Source organism: Triturus cristatus, chromosome 9, assembly GCF_964204655.1.
Source record: "Triturus cristatus chromosome 9, aTriCri1.1, whole genome shotgun sequence".
NCBI lineage: Eukaryota > Metazoa > Chordata > Amphibia > Caudata > Salamandridae > Triturus > Triturus cristatus.
Window position 1 is genome coordinate 1216704992 of NC_140592.1, and position 19938 is coordinate 1216724929.

Here is a 19938-nt window from a genome sequence, read left to right on the forward strand (position 1 = left end):
AATGTAACACAAATTGAACTGCAATTATATGCCTCCCTTTCCATTACGAAAAGCTTGGAGTACGCTTCATACTCATTTTATAAGCTTCTCACTCGTGAGAAATTAGAAATGAGAAATGTTAAATAGAGATGCATTATATTTGTGATTCTTATTACTCCCTTGAAATAACTGCAGCTTTGAGAAGTGTCAGTGATGTGAACATGAATTTGTGTTACTGGTAGAAAAAAACACCATAAGGCTAAAATGGGCTATGTACACTCGCTGGCTCACATTGTCACCTAGCTAAATTGCCTATTTCTCCAATCAAAGGTTGGTGGCTAGTTAACTTTCTTAAAATGTCTGTCATAGTATTGCACTGAGTGTGTATAATTTTAATAACTTTTGATCCGTTTCAGCTAGAAACTGTTTTGTTGAAGTCTAAAAAGTGTGCAGCAGACAGGTTGTTTTCATGTTGCCTACTCGTGGTGATATTTTAAAAGTTTCACAAAACTTGAAATCTATGATATGTTTGTCTGAGTCCATGGAAACACTAGATTTCAACAAAAAGGTAGGTTTTTAAAACCCTCTATCTCCCTGTATTACCATTATGTGGTTGCTTGCAGATAATACCACAATTGCCACAGCTCTGAATACCGCAGCATGTTTTCTCACACTCTCTTTGTCTTGCACACTGAGGTGGTGGCTTTGGAGTACAATGTGAACTTCAATGGTTATTTTCTATCTCTTCTTTTGTTCTCCTCCATATGGCACCTTATGAATTTCACTTTTATTTCTTCACAACTCCTGTACAATTAGCTTTGTTAATCATTTAGAAACCTCTAGTCCCTCTTTTGTCTTTTTTGATTACACTGCATCACAGTTACTCACAAGTCCAGATGCAGCCCCTCTGTTCCTTTTGGGAGACTACAATTTCCACCTATCAGACAATCTGTCTATTATGCCTCTTCCCAGTCCTAGCGAACCCTTTAATCTGATTTTTTTAAGTCACCTCTGCGCACATTTTGGATGGCATTTTGGGTCTTATTTACTTTCCTTCTACTGTAAAACCTTCTCAATCTGCTTCTACCTTCTATCCTCATCTCATCTCTACTACTCTAATATCCATTACACTTTCTGTCTGCCCTTCCTTCCCCCTCAAGCCCTTTTTTAATTAGAATTTCGAGTATGTCTCTCCAGCCCAAGTGGCAGCTGCAGCTCCTAATATAACTTAACTCTGCTTGATGAGTTCTCTGCTTTTTTCTTAATACTGCTTCTTCTCTCCTTCCTGGTTCAGTGTCCTCTGTTCCAGACTCTCTTGCCCCACTGAAGGCTTTTAAATCCACTTCTAGCCTCCCCAAGCTTGGGCTGTGAGTTATCTTCATACGGTTCTTCTGTGCATCATTTTGAATGCCTCTATGGCACAAGCACCAGACAGATGACCACTTGGTCATTTTTCATCCATTAAAAGCAGGTACACACCGAGATAAAAACAGAAAAATAATCTTTTATTCAAAGTCCTAATTTGGATCAGACTTGTGATGCCCATTGATTATTTTCACCTCACAATAGTTTGCTTTCCTCTCCTGGTCCAGACTCCTCTCTTTCATCTAATAGCTCCGCTAAAGATTTTGCGGCTTACTTTAAAGCAAAGGTCCCAAATATATGTGTCTGATTCCCCTCTTCTTACATTTCTTTTCCCCTCATTGATGTTATAGCTCCCAACCCACATTCCCATCTGTTTCTGATATCTCTCTGCTCTGCCTTGTCCAAATCCTTTTACTCCTTTTTCTGAGTTTGTCTTCATAGCCATTCTTCGGGTGACTTAACCTACTGCTTCCCCCACAGATCTCTTCCAACTACTCTGGTTAAACCTCTTTTTTGTTCTCTTGGACTGACTTAGTCTTATTATTTTTTGTTTCTATTGACCTAGTTACTTTTTATCTTATTTATAAATTGATATTATTCTTCCTCTGTTAAACAAATCTACTTTTACCCAAACAATCTTTCTAACTACAGACCTATTTCTTCACTGCCGTTACTTAAAAAAAAATCAAAAACATATTGTCTCCTCTCAACTCTTAACCTTTCTTAATGATCACAATCTGGTCATTCCTTTGAAACTGCTTTACTTTCAGTTAGTAATTTTCTTCTCTTTTCACAATACCCAATCCTCTATTTTGATCCTTCTGAGCCGTTGTTTTGCTTTTGACATGGTGGATGATCATAGGATCCTCTCTGCTCTTTCTTCTTTGAGTATTAGGGGTTTTGTCATTTCCTGGTTCGCTTTCTATCTTTCTGGTTGTTTCTTTTCCTTTACATGTGATGGTACTGCTTCCACATTCAACCCACTTTACTTCATGGCTCCTTAGGGATCAGCCCTAGGCGCCCTCTTTTTTCTTCATATACTATTTCTCTATTTCATATTGTCTAGGCCCATGCTCTGACTCTCATTTTTATGCAAATGATTCTCAATTTATCTTTTCTCTTTCTGTTTCTCTTCAAGAAATGAGTCTCAAGTAGCGGCAATTGATTCTTGGATGACTTCTCACTTTCTTGAGTTTAATGCTGCTTTCTGACCCACTTAACTTGCCTGACTCCCGACTCCCCCTCTTGTGTAGTTCCCACCTATTCCTTTCCTTAAACCTCCTTTGCTCAAAACCTGTGTTATCTGATTTGTCCTCAGACTTTGCTTCTTAGATGTTCCAGTTAAAAAAAAAATTGCTTTTTCCATGTGTCAAACATTTGTAAAATTCAACAATGTATTCCCTTTTCATCTTTGAAATTATTGGGTCAAATGCTGGTGTCTTCTAGCCCTTACTATAGTGCATCTCTGGTCATGTGTCTGCCAAAATACATCATGGATTTTATACAGTCCAAATAGAATGCTTCTGTTTGGTTTATCTTTTCCCATCCCTCCTACCCACCTACCCCTTCCTATATGAGTGAGCTCAGAAGGCTTCAGTTCTTCCTATAGTGCACATTTTGTTTCCTTTGCATTGTCATTACATGTTGCCATCATTTGATGCCTCCTTATTACTCTTTCCTGATTTCTCCATATGTTCTTAGTCAAGCCTTAGGTTCTGCTTCTCAATGTATTAGTCACACCTCATCCTCCTTGTGCCTTGTCTTGTTTCCCTTCTTTTGAGTTACTGGCACCTCAACTTTGGCACCAGCTTCATGTATCAATAAGTTTTGCTTCTTCATTACATTTGTTTAAAGTTCTTTTAAAGTGTCATTTGATAAATACTTGCTACTGGACTTTGCCTGACTATTGCCATGATTATCCCATACATTGTCTTTTCACTGTTATACGGTTAAGCTCTTTGGAATGTTGGGAGCTCCACTGAAGACATTGGGGAAGCTCCGGGCTTATAATGGCTGGTGTGAGCCGGGAGCTCCATGATTCCAATGTTTTCTTCAAGTTTCTCCATTTTTAATTTAGAGCATTCTACCCTTAGCGGTTAAATGTTCGAACAGCCTTATTGCCCTTCTGCTGAGAGCTACACTGGTTGTTAAAGGCCCTCTCTCTATTTATAGGATCTCACCTCTGGCTCAGGCCTATAGACTTGGTTTAGGGCCTTTAACAGCCAGTAAAGCCTGCGGAAGTGGGCTATACGGCTTCAAAATATAACAATAATATAAATCTTTAGTACGAATGTTGTAAATATGTTTGACAATCATGGGTGTCAGTCTTCTAGATGTTTGCCAGATGAATAACTTGCTGCAGGGTCATATGATTGCACAGACCATATTTCTAGTATTGTAATCATTAACTGTGATATCTGTGCAAGTTCTGGGATGGTGTTAGACAATCATTTCCTTTGTTTTGCAGCCACACTAGTGTCAACAACGACATTCAAATTCTTACCCCATTTCTAAGTCCCAGAGTGTTGTGTCATCAGTTATCCATGGATTGGAAGGATCTGCCGGGCTCAGGAAGGGGTCAAACTCTAAATATTGTTCCGAAAATGCAATAAAACTGCAAAATCAAAGAACAGGAATATTAGGATCATTCAATGGTTTCATCAATTAACAGGCATTAAAACAGTCTGCACACACAGATTTATTATACATTTAGGTTTGCTTCATCCCATGAGAATAAAAGTAATTTTTATCCCAGAAGGCACATTTCATATGTCAAGAAGTACTTGTCTAAGTCGTACATATTCAAAATGCATGAGAAAGACAGAAATCTACTACAGTTTTTATTAAAATACATCCTAACTTCCACCTTTGCAATACAACAGTATTTTTATATATACTTAGACTCTAATTTGTAGGAATTTGAGCCAAGAAAGTTCACCAAAAATTAGTGGATGTTCTTTCTTCACACTTCACTGCTCCCCACCTCATTTATAGGTCAGTGAAACCACCTCATTTATAGGTCAATAAAACGTAGTTTTCTAGATGACTATGCCACGTCCACTTGCGGCTTCTGGGGGAGATGAGTTACTTTGTTCCCAAAGACATATCCCTGCTCTTGGATCTGTATTTGAATCATTCATCGGGGAAGCGCTGCCCATTACCCTCATGGCACGTGGCAGACTTTCCATCTCTGTTTTATGGCCCAAAGTTGCTCTCGTCCTGGAGTTGGGAGACTCTGGAACAGCATCATTAAATTTTGTTTTCTGGGGGGACTGTGGTGCTGCCCCTGTTACTCCCGCCATAGTGCAGCAAGCCCACCAAATTCTCAAACATCCTCCTAATCTTTCACTCCCTTAATGTATTGATGGAAAAACACAAAGTTGTAATGAAGTTATGTTTCCATAGCAAAACCTAAACACCTCTGAAATGTGGCAGGTATAGCATGCTGTGCAAACCATAAGGCACTCCTCATGGCCTCACATCACTGATGACATCTCAAATTGCATCATCAATGACATCACTGATAGAATTGCAGATGACATCTTCATCATTGATATCGCTGACCAGATCACATATGCGATCAGTAGTCGTGTCATCGATTGCATCAGTGAATGAACAAGAAAAATATGTGATGCAATGTGTGTGTGTTGATTTCCTTATAACTTTGAAACAGTTTGATGAATGTAAGTTGCTTCAGGGTGGGGCAGAGTGAGGGGGCAAAAAGGTTTAAAAAAATGCTAATATCTTTGGTGCTGTTTGACAAATCTCCATTCACTCTGGAGCATCAAGTTTCATGCGGTTCCCATTAGATCTGTCAGTGGCGAATGGAAGCAAAGTAGAAGGAGTGTCATCAAAGCTGTGATTTACTGATAAGGCTGATGCTGTTTGATTGATCTGCATGAAAGTTGAGATTCCAGAACTGGGCTTCACGTGCCAGATGTCTGCCAAATTCTATGCATATTTTTCTTAAGATGTCCTGCATCCAGAATCTACCACGCCCAAAGGGCACTGCACGTATGCGCACAGTGGGCTCGGCGGGATGGGACTGGGTGTTTCAGTGCTTCAGTGCAGACCAATTTCACCTTGGGCTGGAGATGCAATAGCTTGAATCACAAGTACAAAGAACTCTATTTCTTGAATCTCAAGCTCTCGCAGAACTCTACCCTCCCCCTTACTCCGAGCCCCTCCTTCACCCATTACCGCTATCCCTGAGACACCCCCGCAAGCAGCCCTGCCACCTCTCGGAGGAGGAAGTTCTGGCCCTCTTCTCTAGCTACGAATCTGCCCTGACAACCCCATGCCCTTCAGACCTGAGTGACGAACACCCTAACCGCATGGTTGCAGCCAAGCACAACAGATCATCTACCCTCCGCAACAGAGGAGTGGTCAATAGCAACCTAGAGCTAGTATCCATCTCTGCCCCTACCCACCACACACTCCGACCCCCATCTATCCGGCCTCCTAATTAACTGCCGCTCAGCAGTAAAGCACACCTCGGATGACGCCGATCTCATCCTGACCCAAAAATCGGACTTAGCGATCTTGACGGAATCTTGGCTCAACGAATCCTCATCGCCCTGCCTAGACCTCTTAGTCCCACCCAATTACAACATCGTAAGACAAGACAGGCAATCAAAAAAAAAAAGGAGGAGGCATTGCCTGCATCTATCGCTCTACCCTCCTTGTTACTGAACTTCTGGCTGATCCTACAGACTCCTGTGAATACCTCGCACTCTCCATTTGCAACAACAACACCCAACTCTGCAGACTACATATCTTTTGCCACCCCCCAGGCAAGAATGACACCTTCACTGACCCCCTCATGGAAATCATCACAGCCAAGGCTTCCCCTAACTCTAATTACGTTTTCCTTGGCGATTTCAACTTGCATCAGACTTCCTGGCCGACCAAGCCCTTACCCAAGCCTGCGCACTCCCTACTCACTCGAAAGGTGCCACTCTAGACTGGATCATCGCTAAGGAATCAGCGGTCAAACTTTTCTCTATCGACCCATGAGATTGGTCTGACCACCACGCTATCTCCTTCCTTCTGCCTGGCACCCACAAGACATGGACACCACAACCTGTAATCCCCAAACGATGGGTTAGAGACATCAAGAACCTAGATCATGGGAAATTGGCTGCATGCTGTGAGACTGACCTCCCACCCCCCCTCATCTCACCTCGGTCAACAGCCTCACAGAACATTACTCCTCTACTATATCCGACATTCTCGATGACCTTGCTCCGCTAAAACTCAAAAGAACCCAGATCAAAGACAGGAATCCCTGGTTCAACGAATCCCTCAACAAGGAGAGGAGATTCCTTCGACAGACAGAACGTAACTGGAAACAGCACCCGTCAGCAGCCCACCTAAAACTTCTCCACCAGGCCAGAAATGCCTACAATAGGAGAATCCTCAACTCCAAAAAATAATTCTTCAGAACAGAGCTAGAGAACGCCAAAAATAGACCTCAAAAGCTATTCGACTTGGTGAAACACCAATCCAACAAACTAGCAAAAACCTCCAAAGAAACCCCTAAACCGCTAATATCTTGCAAGGAATTCTCCTCCTTCTTCTGCAACAAAATCGCTGCCCTAGGAATCGAACTTAAATACGCAACTTTCTCCCTAACTCTGTTGGCTCTACCTCCTCTCTCCGTGCTGCCCTCCCAGACTTCACCCAAAAACCAAGCGCACTGGTCCAACTTTAAAGTCTATGATGAACACTCTGTCTCGAAAATTCTATCCTCCTTAAACCCGATCAATCACTTCAATGATCCTCTCCGCTCGAACTGCCTAGCCGTCGCCTCTCAGGCTATCATCCCTTCCTGGACTGCAATAATCAACGCCTCCCTCTTACAGGGATCGATACCTGACTCTCTTAAAGCTGGCCAAGTCACCCCCATCTTGAAAAAACCTACGCTGGATCCTACCTCCCCTGACAACTATAGACCTATATCCAACATCCCACTCCTAGCCAAAGTTCTGGAAAAATGTGTGCAACAGCAGCTGAGGCAACACATCACCAACTTTCACTTACTAGACGACTTCCAATCCGGGTTCAGACCTGGACACAGCACTGAAACCACCCTCCTCCACATCGTGGATGAAGCCCTCCAAGTCCTGGACCAAGGCAAAACCTGTCTCCTTATCCTCCTAGACCTATCCTCTGCTTTCGATACGGTCAACCACGAAACACTCCTTGAACGCCTCAAACTCAGGATGGGTTTGGATGGCACCGTTCTTGAATGGTTTAGGTTCTTCTTCCAGAATCGCTCACAGAGAGTCCTAATTAACGGCAACCTATCCGCTCCCTCTCCAATCATGGTGGGAGTCCCTCAAGGCTCAACCCTGTCCCCTACCCTTTTCAATCTTTACCTGGAACCGCTCGCAGAGGTGCTACGCACCGTCAATATCTCCTACCACATGTATGCCGACGACACACAGATCCACATTAAAATCTCCTCTCCTAAGGACATTCTCTCCCTGAATGAGGCCTTGAAGCTGACTGTTCACTGGCTCACCTCTAACCAGCTCAAACTTAACGCAAAAAAACTGAGTTTCTTCTTATCTCCCCACCCAAACACAATCCAGACATCCAAGAATGGATCAAGGCTTTCACAGCGCTAAACTGCCCTCCTACCATTGTGGACTCTGCTAAATGCCTTGGAATAGCTCTAGACGGCAGCTTGAACATGCGTGGCTATATCAACTCGATGGCCAAAACTGGCAGATTTCACCTGAGTTACCTAAGAAACCTGAAACCATTCCTCAACACTCCCGACCTAAAAATGGCAACCCAGGCACTAGTCATCTCCAGACGAGAATACGGATGCTCTACTCTCGCAGGTCTACGTCAGAACTCTCTGGCCCCACTGAAAGCTTGCCTCAACGTCGCCGCCAAACTCCTACCCGGTTCAAAGAAATTCGACCACATCTCTCTCCACCTTAATGCTCTGAACTGGCTTCCTCTTGAGGCCAGAATCCAACTTAAGATGGCCTGCATTACTCACAAGGCTCTATACACCAATTCCCCTGCATTCATCGCCCAGAAACGCGTGATATCTGGAGGAGCCAGAAACTTCCGGTCTGCCAGAGACCTTTTGCTCCAACTAGCTCGCTTCCGGAAAAAAAAAACTACAATCGGGCCTTCTCTGGGGCCGCTTCAAGAATATGGAACTCTCTCTCTCGCCCACCATCAGAAGACTGTCATCTTTGACACGCTTCAAAAAGGAGACCAACATTTTCCTTATGGGCAAATTCCTCGCCTAACGATTGCATTACAATCTCCTCTACGACCTTGTGCCACCCACCATTACGGCATTATCCTTGACTTCTTCCGGATGATACCTTCCCGGCCCTTCTGGGCATCCCACCCGGGAGCTGAGACTACTTAGTTTCTTGTATAACGATTCTACCTGTTTTTATCCCAAATGTATCCGGAATTTGAGACTGCTTGTTTTTTCGGTACAATGTACCAAACCCTTTGTATCCCATTGATATACTCCCCTCCTAAATCCTTTGTATACCACCCTTCAATCCTGTAAAGTGCTCTGATACCCTCACGGGTCTGGTTCGCGCTCTATAAAACTTTAAAATAAATAAATAAATAACATGGTCAGAGTCATTCTATATAAGTCATAGACGACCTGTTCCTCATTTGGTCTGAGCTAAGGCCTCAGCAGTACTCGCTGCTACATACGCAACATATGTAAGGAGTGTCACCAAGGAGTTATTGAAGAACTCTGGCAATACAATATCCGAACAAAAAAGGTCATCTGCTGCAAAGATAAACTTATCCTTATTTATTTCCTGATTTGCCTATAAGTAACTTAAAATACATTAAAAGCACCATTTTTAAATTAGGAAAACATAGATTTCAGCTATTCTGTAGTGCAATATTTTTATATTTATGGAGGTACTATCTGAAACAGGTATGACACAAAGGGCAATTGCTTTACCCCTTTAACAGCAACAACAATTCACTGCTTGTGGAAAAATGTTCTAGTTGCTCCTCTTTTAATTTTAATTAAAAACATTTAAAGTTAATTTACCACATAATAGGTGCCTCGTGACACTTCGTGTCACTGCATGGGAACAGCATTACCTAAATTGTTCCGGGTTAGCAAAATTGTCTCTTTTTTATAATTGCCCTTACCAAAACCTTTCAAATTTCCTTCACATTGCCATTGTGTGGGCTGAGCTCTGCACCTTTCAGTAGAAACATTAAATCATACCATATGAAACAACCCTTGGCAGATCTTTCTAGCAGCCCACTGTGGAGCATGTATGCGTTGATTCACTCCTGATGCTGTATGCTTTGAGTTTTCAATAAAGAGAGACATAAAAACCTGCTATCTGCCAATACATTGAAGGAGATGTCAGGAGGAAAACAGCATGGGAGTACTGTGTGTGAACAGCCATACAACATCTCCATTCACAAAACTGTCCTTCTGTGTTTGCAGCAAACCCTTCTTTAGAATTCAACCACCTGCCAGGATCTCTTTGAATGAAGAACACAAAGTGTATGGGCTGAGGAGGGGGGCGACGAGGCTGTAAACATCAACACTGGAGACAAGTCTGGCTGATGTAAAAACTACAACGTTCGAATGATTAGGTATCAATGTTAAAAGCAATGTATCAGTTAAGCACAATACATATCCAATGTATTGTTATAAGCAACGTACTAGTAAGAAAGAATTAGGACCCGAAAACGTATTCTCTTCAAAGCGTTTTTTGATCTATTTCTTCTTGTATTGTGCAAGAGTTTTTAAAGGAGTCACTAGTCACATCTCCTCTGGGGGCCTCAGCTCTGTCCCTTGCTGACATCACTGCCAGGGTCTTCCTCACTAGATTATCAGAGAGGAGCCCCTTCCAGGGCTGGCTTCAGAGGTCTGGTCTCCCTCCTTTGTTCAGTGGGCTTAGGCATCTCTGGTACAGTGTGACAGCTCATCAATTGTTGCAGATTCTTCCACCCCAGCCATTTCCTCCTCAAGAGCTGATTTACACATGTAAATGAGGCTCACCCACAGTAAAAAGTCCAAAACCTGGTGATGCACATAGAAAACTGCTGAACTGAATGGGCAGAACCTAATTGTAACAGCAAGATTAAAGTTTGAACTATATAGGACAATTGGTTAGGATTTGCAAAAGGCTAAGGGCTGTTTTAATATGTTTGAGAGTTAGTAGGCGTGCTGTATGAGTTTCCGGTGTCTGGTTTTAGCGAGGAGACCACTGTTCATATTCTGTGTAAACATGTTCATTAATTCCTTGATAAATACATTGGTTTTTGTGACTCAAATGAATTAATATGCATTTGCTAAATGTTCAATGAAACGTTTTGTGTCACAGATATGGTGGTTTTTGCTTACATCAATGTGTACTGTGCTAAGTTGCACCATAATTGTTATGTTTTTAGGTCTTACTTGAGTGTTTTAAATACTTTTGTTGTGTTTTATACACAAAGCATGTGAACATGACTCAAATCCTGGGCAAAGTACTACAGTTTGCTTTTGGAGATCGAGTGACTCGTGAATTGTTCTTCGTGGCTGAAATGATCAACTTTCTTATGTTGTACATAATTTGGGAGTGAGATTCAGAATTGTGAGGGACACACTAAAAAATAATAGGATATAAGACTGCGAATGGGAGTCACCACAGTGCTTGCTCACATCACTGCATCAAGTCATAGTTTAAGAGTGGTGTAAGCAATAATAACAAGCATTGGCAAAGCAAATAGGCATGGCTTGAACTTCAAGTGTGCCAATGTTTTACATCAGAATCACAGAAGCAGGATGTAAGCAAGCCACCAGGCATTCTAGAAATTTAGGTGGGCACCCCTCATGAGACTGAGTGGTGACAATCATACTTGAGCTGAGCCAGGACTGGCCGGATGGCAGGCTGAAAGGAGCCACCCAGCATGCTGAAAGTAACAGCGCGCAAGTAGCAGGTTAAACAAGTGCTGAAGAATGTGCTGAAAATCCGAAGAGGCCTAGTGGCTGGATGATAGTGAGCCGCTGTGTGTTTTGAAAGCTAGATGGCTGCCCGGGTTCTCCAAGATTGAGACTTCAGTGGGGCTATGCAGGTTGAAACAAGCTATTGGGTGTGCAGAAAAGTAGCAGCGGTTTGGCAGCAGGATAAAAAGAGAGCTGCTGGGCAACCGAAAAGCATCAGTGTTCCAGTGGCAGGATGACATTAATCTGAATGGTGTGGCCATTTTAGAGTCAGGCAATCCTTATTTTTAAATAATACAAGTGGTGCTCTTTTTGTCAGGGTCACACATGAGCATTCTCAAATATATCAAAAGAAATAATACAGTAAAAATAATAACTCTTGGTTTGTGTATTGCAGGCATGAAGGAGATAAATAACTAATTGTATGATTATTGTATGTACTGTGAAGAAGTAAAACAGTCTCTCTCTTTTGGTGCAATGAAATGCAAATGAATACATCCAAACAGCCAGTAGCATATGGTGAGAGAGAAATACTCCACTGAGGTGAAGCCAAAGTCCACTCTATGTATATTTTAACGTATTGGTAAGAATAGTTCTCTCAGACAAATAAACGGTCTAAGCCGGACCTAATAAAATAATGAGGAATGAACCAAAGTTTTACTGGAAGTAGCTACCTGCCCACTGACTCAGTTTGAAAAACTGCTCAGAAATGTAGGAGACAAGACACATTAGGACTCCAGAATATACAAACTACTCTTGGAAGGAGCCCCCGCTTCCCCCTATCAACAAAGAAAGCTTTCAGTGCAGATGGGAGGAGGAATTAGGACAGTGGTTGTTGGAGGCACAGTGGGCAGATATTTTGAAAACACCTACAAGGGATCCCACACTCATAGGGGCATGACATGTCCATGAAAGTATGCTTACATGCCGTAGGCAAAAACAGAACTGACTAACGCTGGGGAGGATGTGGCAAAGTGGACATGATTGTGCCCTGTCAGACATTCCCCACATATGCAATCTGGAGGGATGTAATATAACGCAAAAAGAACAATTGATGGACAAAATGCAAAACAAAGTCATACATTCACCCCAGTACAGGGATCTGGGCCTAAATCCATCGTTTTTTTGCCCACCATGCCTACCAGGTTGTACCCAGCCTTATGCAAATCAGTCTTGACCCTGCACCCAATGGGAACCGTCCAGCCCGAACTGCCAGGCCAGGTCCTCTCTGTACTGGAAACAAGCATCCTAGGACCGGTTTTGGGGTTTCACCCCTCATCAGCCAGTATAGCTTGAGTCCAGTGACATGAAGAGCACAGGACCCATGTCTAGGCATACCTGTCCCACTCAGCGTGACAAACGCAAAAAGAACAATTGATGGCAGAATGCAGAACAATGTCATACATTCACCCCAGTACAGAGATCTGGGCCTAAATCCAATTTTTTGCTCACTATGCCATTCCAGTTTGGACTTATACGCAAATCAGTCTTGACCCTGCACCCAATGGGAACAGTTCAGCTCGAACTACCAGGCCATGTCTTCCCTAGACTGGAAACAAGCATCTTAGGGCCGGTTTCGGGTTACCCAGATCTGTGACCGGTGTTGAGTGTTTGAAAAGTTTCAGCACTCCGTCAATCATCTCCTTGTGTTTGCTTTGTTCGCCATAAGTTGGCAGGGTATACCCAGACATGAGACACTTGCTCACTTTGCCACTGGATTCAAGCTAGCCTGGCTGATGAGGGGTGTTACCCCGAAACCGGTCCAAGGATGCTTGTTTCCGGTCCAGGGAAGACATGGCTTGGTAGTTCGGGCTGGACTGTTCCGATGAGGCACAGGGTCAAGACTGATTTGCATATAGCTGTGTCTGAACTGGGGTGGCGAAGTGAGCTAAAGATTGATGATGGATTCTACCCAGATATGTGACTGGGGGTGAGTGTTTCAAAAGTTTCAGCACTGCACTAGGTTGGCAGAGTATGCCCAGATGTGGGTCCCTTGCCCACTTTGCCACTGGATTCAAGCTAGCCTGGCTGATGAGGAGTGTCACTCCGAAACCGGTCCCAGGATGCTTGTTTCTGGTCCAGGGTAGACATGACTTGGCAGTTCGGGCTGGACTGTTCCCATGAGGCACAAGGTCAAGACTGTAGGGGTGGCGAAGTGAGCTAAAGAATGATGATGGATTCAACCCAGATCTGTGACTGGGGGTGAGTGTTTGAAAAGTTTCAGCACTCCATCCATCATCTCCTTGTGTTTGCTTTGGGAGGTAATTTAACTACTGAATCCATAGTGTGTATAGCAATTCTAGTGTATCTTTACTGTATTTTGTTGAGATGGATGTGGGATGTGGATTGAGGAAATGAGAAAATACTTTCATTGATCACTGTGCTATGACTCTGTGCTAAGCAATCTTGCCTAGCCAAATAGGGTTGAACTCATAGCCCACAGGTTCAAGTCTGGTACAGAAGAGAATGGTATGTCCTAAGCATAGAAAATATGTCACTACTCAACTGTGGCACAGAGAAATCTTTCTCATGTACTTTGCGACCCCTCCTGGAATTCTTTTAATGGACTTTCGAGAACCCACTTACCCAATGACTCTCAGGGCACTGCAAATTGTGGAAACTGAAGATCTCTCATAATGATTTCATTAAGTGACACCGTTATGACCATGTCCATTTATGTACATGTCTTTCCCATGTGCACAGGGTTTTCTCATCAGCCTTTAGTTAAGGTACATGCCCTATGTATCCAGGGAAGTGAGAGCAACTGCAAGAAGCCAACCTGGGGTCATGCTAATACTGGAATGTACATTCTATTTTAACCATATTTTGCACAAGGACCATGTCCATTCATGTGCACGTATCCTGATGTGTACAGGGTTTTTCGCACCATCCTTTAGTTAAGGTACAACTTTGTTTTTTCATGAATCCTGGTGAATACCAAGTCATGGGTAGCTCATGCAGCATGCCATCACACAAGGTTTTGAAAGCTTGCAGACGAGGAAACAGCAGTCTTATGCACCTGAAAAGAACAAGTGAGATTCCAGTGTACGTAAAACACCCACAGCAACCTTTCACAACCTTGTCATGGTGCCTTCTTGATGGAAAAATACACAGTTGGGGGACAGAGTGTTATAACCAAACAATGAAGAAGGGACAGTACTTCTAAAGACAGAGGTTCATCTCTCAGGGCAAATGACTCTGCCTCACACAGGCAGCTGCTGAGCACTCACTGCACAGACAGCAGCACAATGATCCGACATCTAATGTAAAGAATGACTGCATCCTCATGTGTCGATAACAGCTTCTTATGGAGGACCAGGGGGAGAAGCAACATGGTGGACGGGGAGTCAAGCAAAATTAATGAAAGGGAGCAACATGGACTGGGGAGTAAGGTGCGCAGGGTGGATTAGAAGTACACAGAGGTGAGAGAACATAACACGGGTGGGGTGAGAAGCACATCGGTGAGAGAAAGCAATGTGAAGGGGGGAGAAAAGCACACTGGGTAGAGAGCTGGAAACCACGTGCACTCTCATGAAGTGCTCAATCAAAAAATAAAAAGTAGTTCCATAAAAGCAAGCAGTGGAAGCACAGAAGCTAGCCAATCAAACAGACGATAACAAGGCTCTGCTCCACAGAAAGAGGCAAACGCAAGACACAAGATTGACAAGCTAGGACACAAATAAGAAGTAGGCAAATGAGAGTCACTGGAAAGCCAATCAATGGTTTAGAGTAGGCGGGCCCAAAGCACCTGTATATTCTTGGTAATTCCACAATATTGTCTTTTGCAAGCAGACAGCTGCACTGTCTGACAGGCTCAACCTAAGAACGGACTTTGTTATCCAAACTGTTTCCGAAGCAGAACAAGCATTTGTGGTTATTTTCTCACTGGAGGCAATGCGCTATTACTAAGTGGGTCATCACCTTTCTTGCTGGCCCTTTTTGTAATATTCCTAATTTATGCTCAGATGGGTTATTCCCTCATTTGGATATCAGTGTGACATCATGCAAAGGAGGGAATCCATTTTCTCCTGCACATACTCTATAGTGATTGAGCCTCAATATGGTCAAAAAGACCCTTGGGGAAGCAGTGGCGTAACAAAACTTGGGGTGGCCCCCCTGCAAGGTACGTGGAGGGGCCCCCTCCGGACTCTATCAGGAGCTCTCCGGCCAAAGTGCTGTGCTGAGGGGGCCCCCCGCACCGTGGGGGCCTGTGTTACGCCCCTGTGGGGAAGTGCTAGATGCGCAAAATCGAATAGTGGAGTTCATTTAGTGCAACTCTCTGAATAACCATTAAGAAAGGGCAGGGATGGCATTGGCATCCACCTCAAAGAAGGCCAGAGTGCCCTGTGCAGACACCAACAGTGCAGCAGCAGGCAGCTGGCCGGCATGTCAGTATCTGTTTGTAGGCACACGAGGCTACCACCCTTCGGAGATGTTATGTTATGTTATGTTAATTTAGATTTATTGAGCGCTTAATACCAAAGGTCTCTAAGCGCTGTCGAAGAGTAGCGTAGAATCTTAGCAGTGCACTGATCATTAAGCCCAAGCTTCTAAAAACAAGATGGTTTTTAATTGCTTCCTGAAAGGAAGAAGGCGGTTTTCTGCACGGAGTTGGCTAGGTAGCTTGTTCCAAAGAGTAGGGATGACGGAGGAGAAGGCCCTCCCTCCTTTGGAAACGTAATTAAAACTAGGACAGGAAAGCAGACCTGAGTAAGCGCCTTGGCACGTATTTTGTGAGTCGTTGTTTGATGTAAGTGGGGGCTTGGCCATAAATGGCTTTATGGGCGATGCACAGGCCCTTGAATTTAGCCCTTTGTTTCACAGGGAGCCAGTGAAGGCGTTGGAGAAGAGCCGAGGCTCGGGAATGTCTTGGTAGTTTCAAAATGAGCCTGGCCGCATCGTTCATAACTATCTGAAGTCTTCTGATGCTCAAAAGTATTGCACAGCGGACATTTGCAGGCGTCCTCCCAGCACCTCTAGCACTACATGCCATCTCTTTATATTTAGGAACATTCTTAAAGAGGTCATTCAGTAAGTGATGTCACAATGGATGTTAAAACCTCAGCACACATCATCAAAGAAACATTTTCCCTATTGTTGGTGATTTCTAGCAATGTAGGACTTGCTAGCAAGAAACGTTTGTTTCAATACTCTTGAGGGCCCTTTGAAAAAATATCATCTCCTCCTTCTGGGTCCATAATCTTGTGATGCCGAAGCTCCATATTAGATAACTCTATAATAGATAACTAGCAACTTTTCTTCCCTTAACTCAGTTCTTATTAGAACATTGGAATGATGAGAGGTCTGTTGAAGACAAAGGAGTGGCTCTGGGCCAATAATGTCTGGCATAGAGAGGCCTTCTACTACAACATTACAATGCTTGTTTTACTGTTTCACCCAGTTTCATTTAGAACATTCTACCGTCAATGGGTGGAATGTTTTAATAGCCTTACAGCCCTTCTGCCTCTGGGTATACTGATTGTTAAGGGTCCTTTCCCTTGCTATATGCCCTCGTCTGTAGCTCAGGACTATCAGGGCCTTTAACAATTGGTATAGCGTGCAGCAGCAGGCTATAAGGCTACAATGCCTGGAGGAGTCTCATGCTGGGATGTACCAAACTCAACATTTCCTTTTATAAAGATTATTCTTATGAGATATGTGAACAGCAATTTTAATCTTAGGTGTATTTTTCTTGAGAGAACCAAAACACATTTTCAGAACCACGTAATCGCATAACTAGGGCCTTATTTAGAGTTTGGTGAATGGGATACTCCATCTAAACGTGATGGATATCCCGTACGCCATATTACAAGTGCCATAGGATATAATGGACTTGTATCCGTTCAACAGACCATCCGCCATGTTTATGACAGAGTATCTCGTCCACCAAACTCTAAATCAGGCCATTGGATTTAGAGATTGGGGATGGAATATACGTCATTAGAATCAGAAGACAATACCTCTACCATCCCGAGGGACCTCCGCCTGCCAAATTTAGAGTTGTACACCAGCCCTGTGGCCAACTCTCTACATTGTCAGGAACCACAGTCACGGTGGATTCTGTTAATATAGATACATTTTGATGGATGGTACAGTAAGCCATGACGGCTGGCAGCTAACTGTTTTTAAGTTTTTGTTTTTGAGAAACGAACTCCGTAAGTGGGAGTTTGTTATGGAGAAGCAAAAAACTAATGGTACCCACATGCTTAGAGTTTTCTCCCAGAGTGTGGGTTTATTCTTTTTTTTTATCACTCTCTCTTACTGCCAGGTTATACCTGGTGGTAATAGACAGGAAAAAAGGACTTTACACCATCCAACCTTAATAGGGCAGAGGCTGTAAAATCCTTCCTCCCAAGGCCCTTGTCCCCTCGGCCTGTCGGAGGAAGTATTCAGTCAATGGAGGCAACAAGGGCTCTGATATTGAAATACTTATGGTCCACCTGACTCTAGGATTCTAAATGAGGCACACAAACCGGATGGTTTGTCAGGTGCTCTGTCGCATTTACAACCTAGTATAACCTGTCTGCCAAACTCTAAAACAAGTGTCTCCAAAAGTAGCGTGGCAAGGGCGGGTTGGCGGTCCTCCCCAGGAGACACAGGTTGTGGGGGCGGTGGCCGTACCCCACCCCCGCTCATACCTGTGGCCATCGCAGGGTGGCAGATGCACAGGAATTGCCAGTTTCCCCTCGCTCTAACATGAGGGCCAAAGGTCTCCAACCAGTAGATTGCGAGGTAGCAGTAGCTCACAGAAACCTTCAGAGTATCTCCTAGCCTTGAGTTCATTTTTAACTAAGAACTGCAATAAATAAGCTTTTTTCTTTTAAAGTTAAGGAAAGTTTGTGTTTATTTTATATTTAATCAGGCTCCAGATAGCAGAGTCTGATAATGAGCAGTGCTCCACTCAGATTATGACCCATGTGGGTCACAGATGTTCAGAACTGAAGCACTGAGTTATTTAACTGTTAAATAAAAGTCATTCTCAACTCAATATTTGAGCATGAGAACAAAATTATGTTTCTGAATGCTTTTAAATGAGAGAAAAGTAAAATAAAGAGTTACCTTAAAGATTAAGTTAACTCTTCATTTTAATTTCGTCCCTTTTCAAAGCATTTACAAACAGCAGGCATCTTGTTCCCAGTGTCTGGTAGATATACTGCCATATTTGTAACTGAAAAATACAGCAAAACACACAAGATGATGGACAGAATGTTGCACATTGGCAAAACATTCACCCCCAGTCACAGATCTGGGTTTAATCCATCGTTATTTTGCTCACCACGCCACCCCAGTTCAGACATGGCCAAATGCAAAGCAGTCTTGACCCTGTGCCTCATGGGAACAGTCCAGCCCGAACTGCCAAGCCATGTCTTCCCTGGACCGGAATCAAGCATCCTAGGACCGGTTTCGGGGTTTCACCCCTCTTCAGCCAGAAAAGCTTGACTCCAGTGGCGTAGTGAGCCCACACCTGGGCTAATGCCAGTCTATAACTATGTCACCTAATCATGCCAACCTAATGCCCTGTTGTCTGCCTTTAACCATCTACGTATTACCTCGTGTATCTATGCCTTATCCCGTCTATATCCATCGTATGGATGCCAGCTTTCAACATCACTGGCGTTACTTTCTGTACCAGTGACAACTTCTATCACTTGCTCAAACCACCCTGTTTTATTTTGCAGCTTTATTTAGTACGAACTCGACCCGAAGGTATTGGAGCGCTTTACATGAGCACCAGTTATGTTACACAAGGATACATTCATTTTTTGGTAGGCCAGGGGATTAAGTGATGTTGATCCGACGCCGTTGCTCGAACCTGATTTCCCTTCCTGTTTACACCAGCCATACCCTGAGCCTAACTGGTTCATCCCATGTGTCTCTGTTGGGCTCACGCATATACTAGAGGTGGGCAAACCAGAACGTTTACAGGGAGAGCCAAGCAAGAAGAGAAAGAGACGGTTGTCTTGCCTCAAAGGATTCATTAGGTTAAGCAGCAACATATGTTAAAAGTAATAGTTTTAAACAGCCCCCCCTCCCCCCCACTGCAGTGACCTGACCACAGTGCTATGAGTAAACCAACAGATGCCAATTTGTCATGTGGACTATTTTCATGGGCAATATTGTTGTATGTGGTGCAACATTATTGTCTATTAGGCCAATAGACAGTAATGTTGCTGCACATATCTGTTTGGTCTTACTGCAGGAGACACATATTAGAAAATCCAGAATGTCATCATTTAATTGGTCGCCTATTCAATTACTGTGCCTCAGCATCTCATAGAGTGTTTGCGGTTTTTGTTAGTAAGACGTCTGAGGTCCGATTGGATCAGGGGGCAGCTGACGTGTCAGGCAGATGGGTGGTGGCCAAAATTTGCATTAATGATGTGGTTGCCAAAAGTTGTATTAATGATGAGAGGTACTCTTTAGCCTATTTTTATGGATCAACTTTTTATGACCCCCAGCCATTGTATGGATTGTCTCTTCAATTAGCTAATCACACTAGAAATATAATAATTGGTGGTGCCTTTAATTTTTATCAGAACCCAGAAGTTGATATCAATAAGGCAACCATTCCTCAGTGCAAACCTAAGATGGCGAGGAGAGTTCACAGGATTAAAGAGGAGCATAGTTTGGTAGATCCC

General features: G+C 43.4%; 1 protein-coding gene across 2 annotated transcripts in view; it reads right to left on the reverse strand.

Moving 5' to 3' along the window:
* The window catches only part of RGS6 (regulator of G protein signaling 6), a 1064816-nt gene that overhangs the window by 251585 nt on the left and 793293 nt on the right, over positions 1-19938 (reverse strand). For both annotated transcript variants that reach the window (XM_085627281.1, XM_085627283.1), the window contains exon 13: positions 3848-3958. In XM_085627281.1, coding sequence (XP_085483407.1) covers positions 3848-3958 — 111 coding nt within the window. The remainder of the gene's footprint in view (positions 1-3847; positions 3959-19938) is intronic.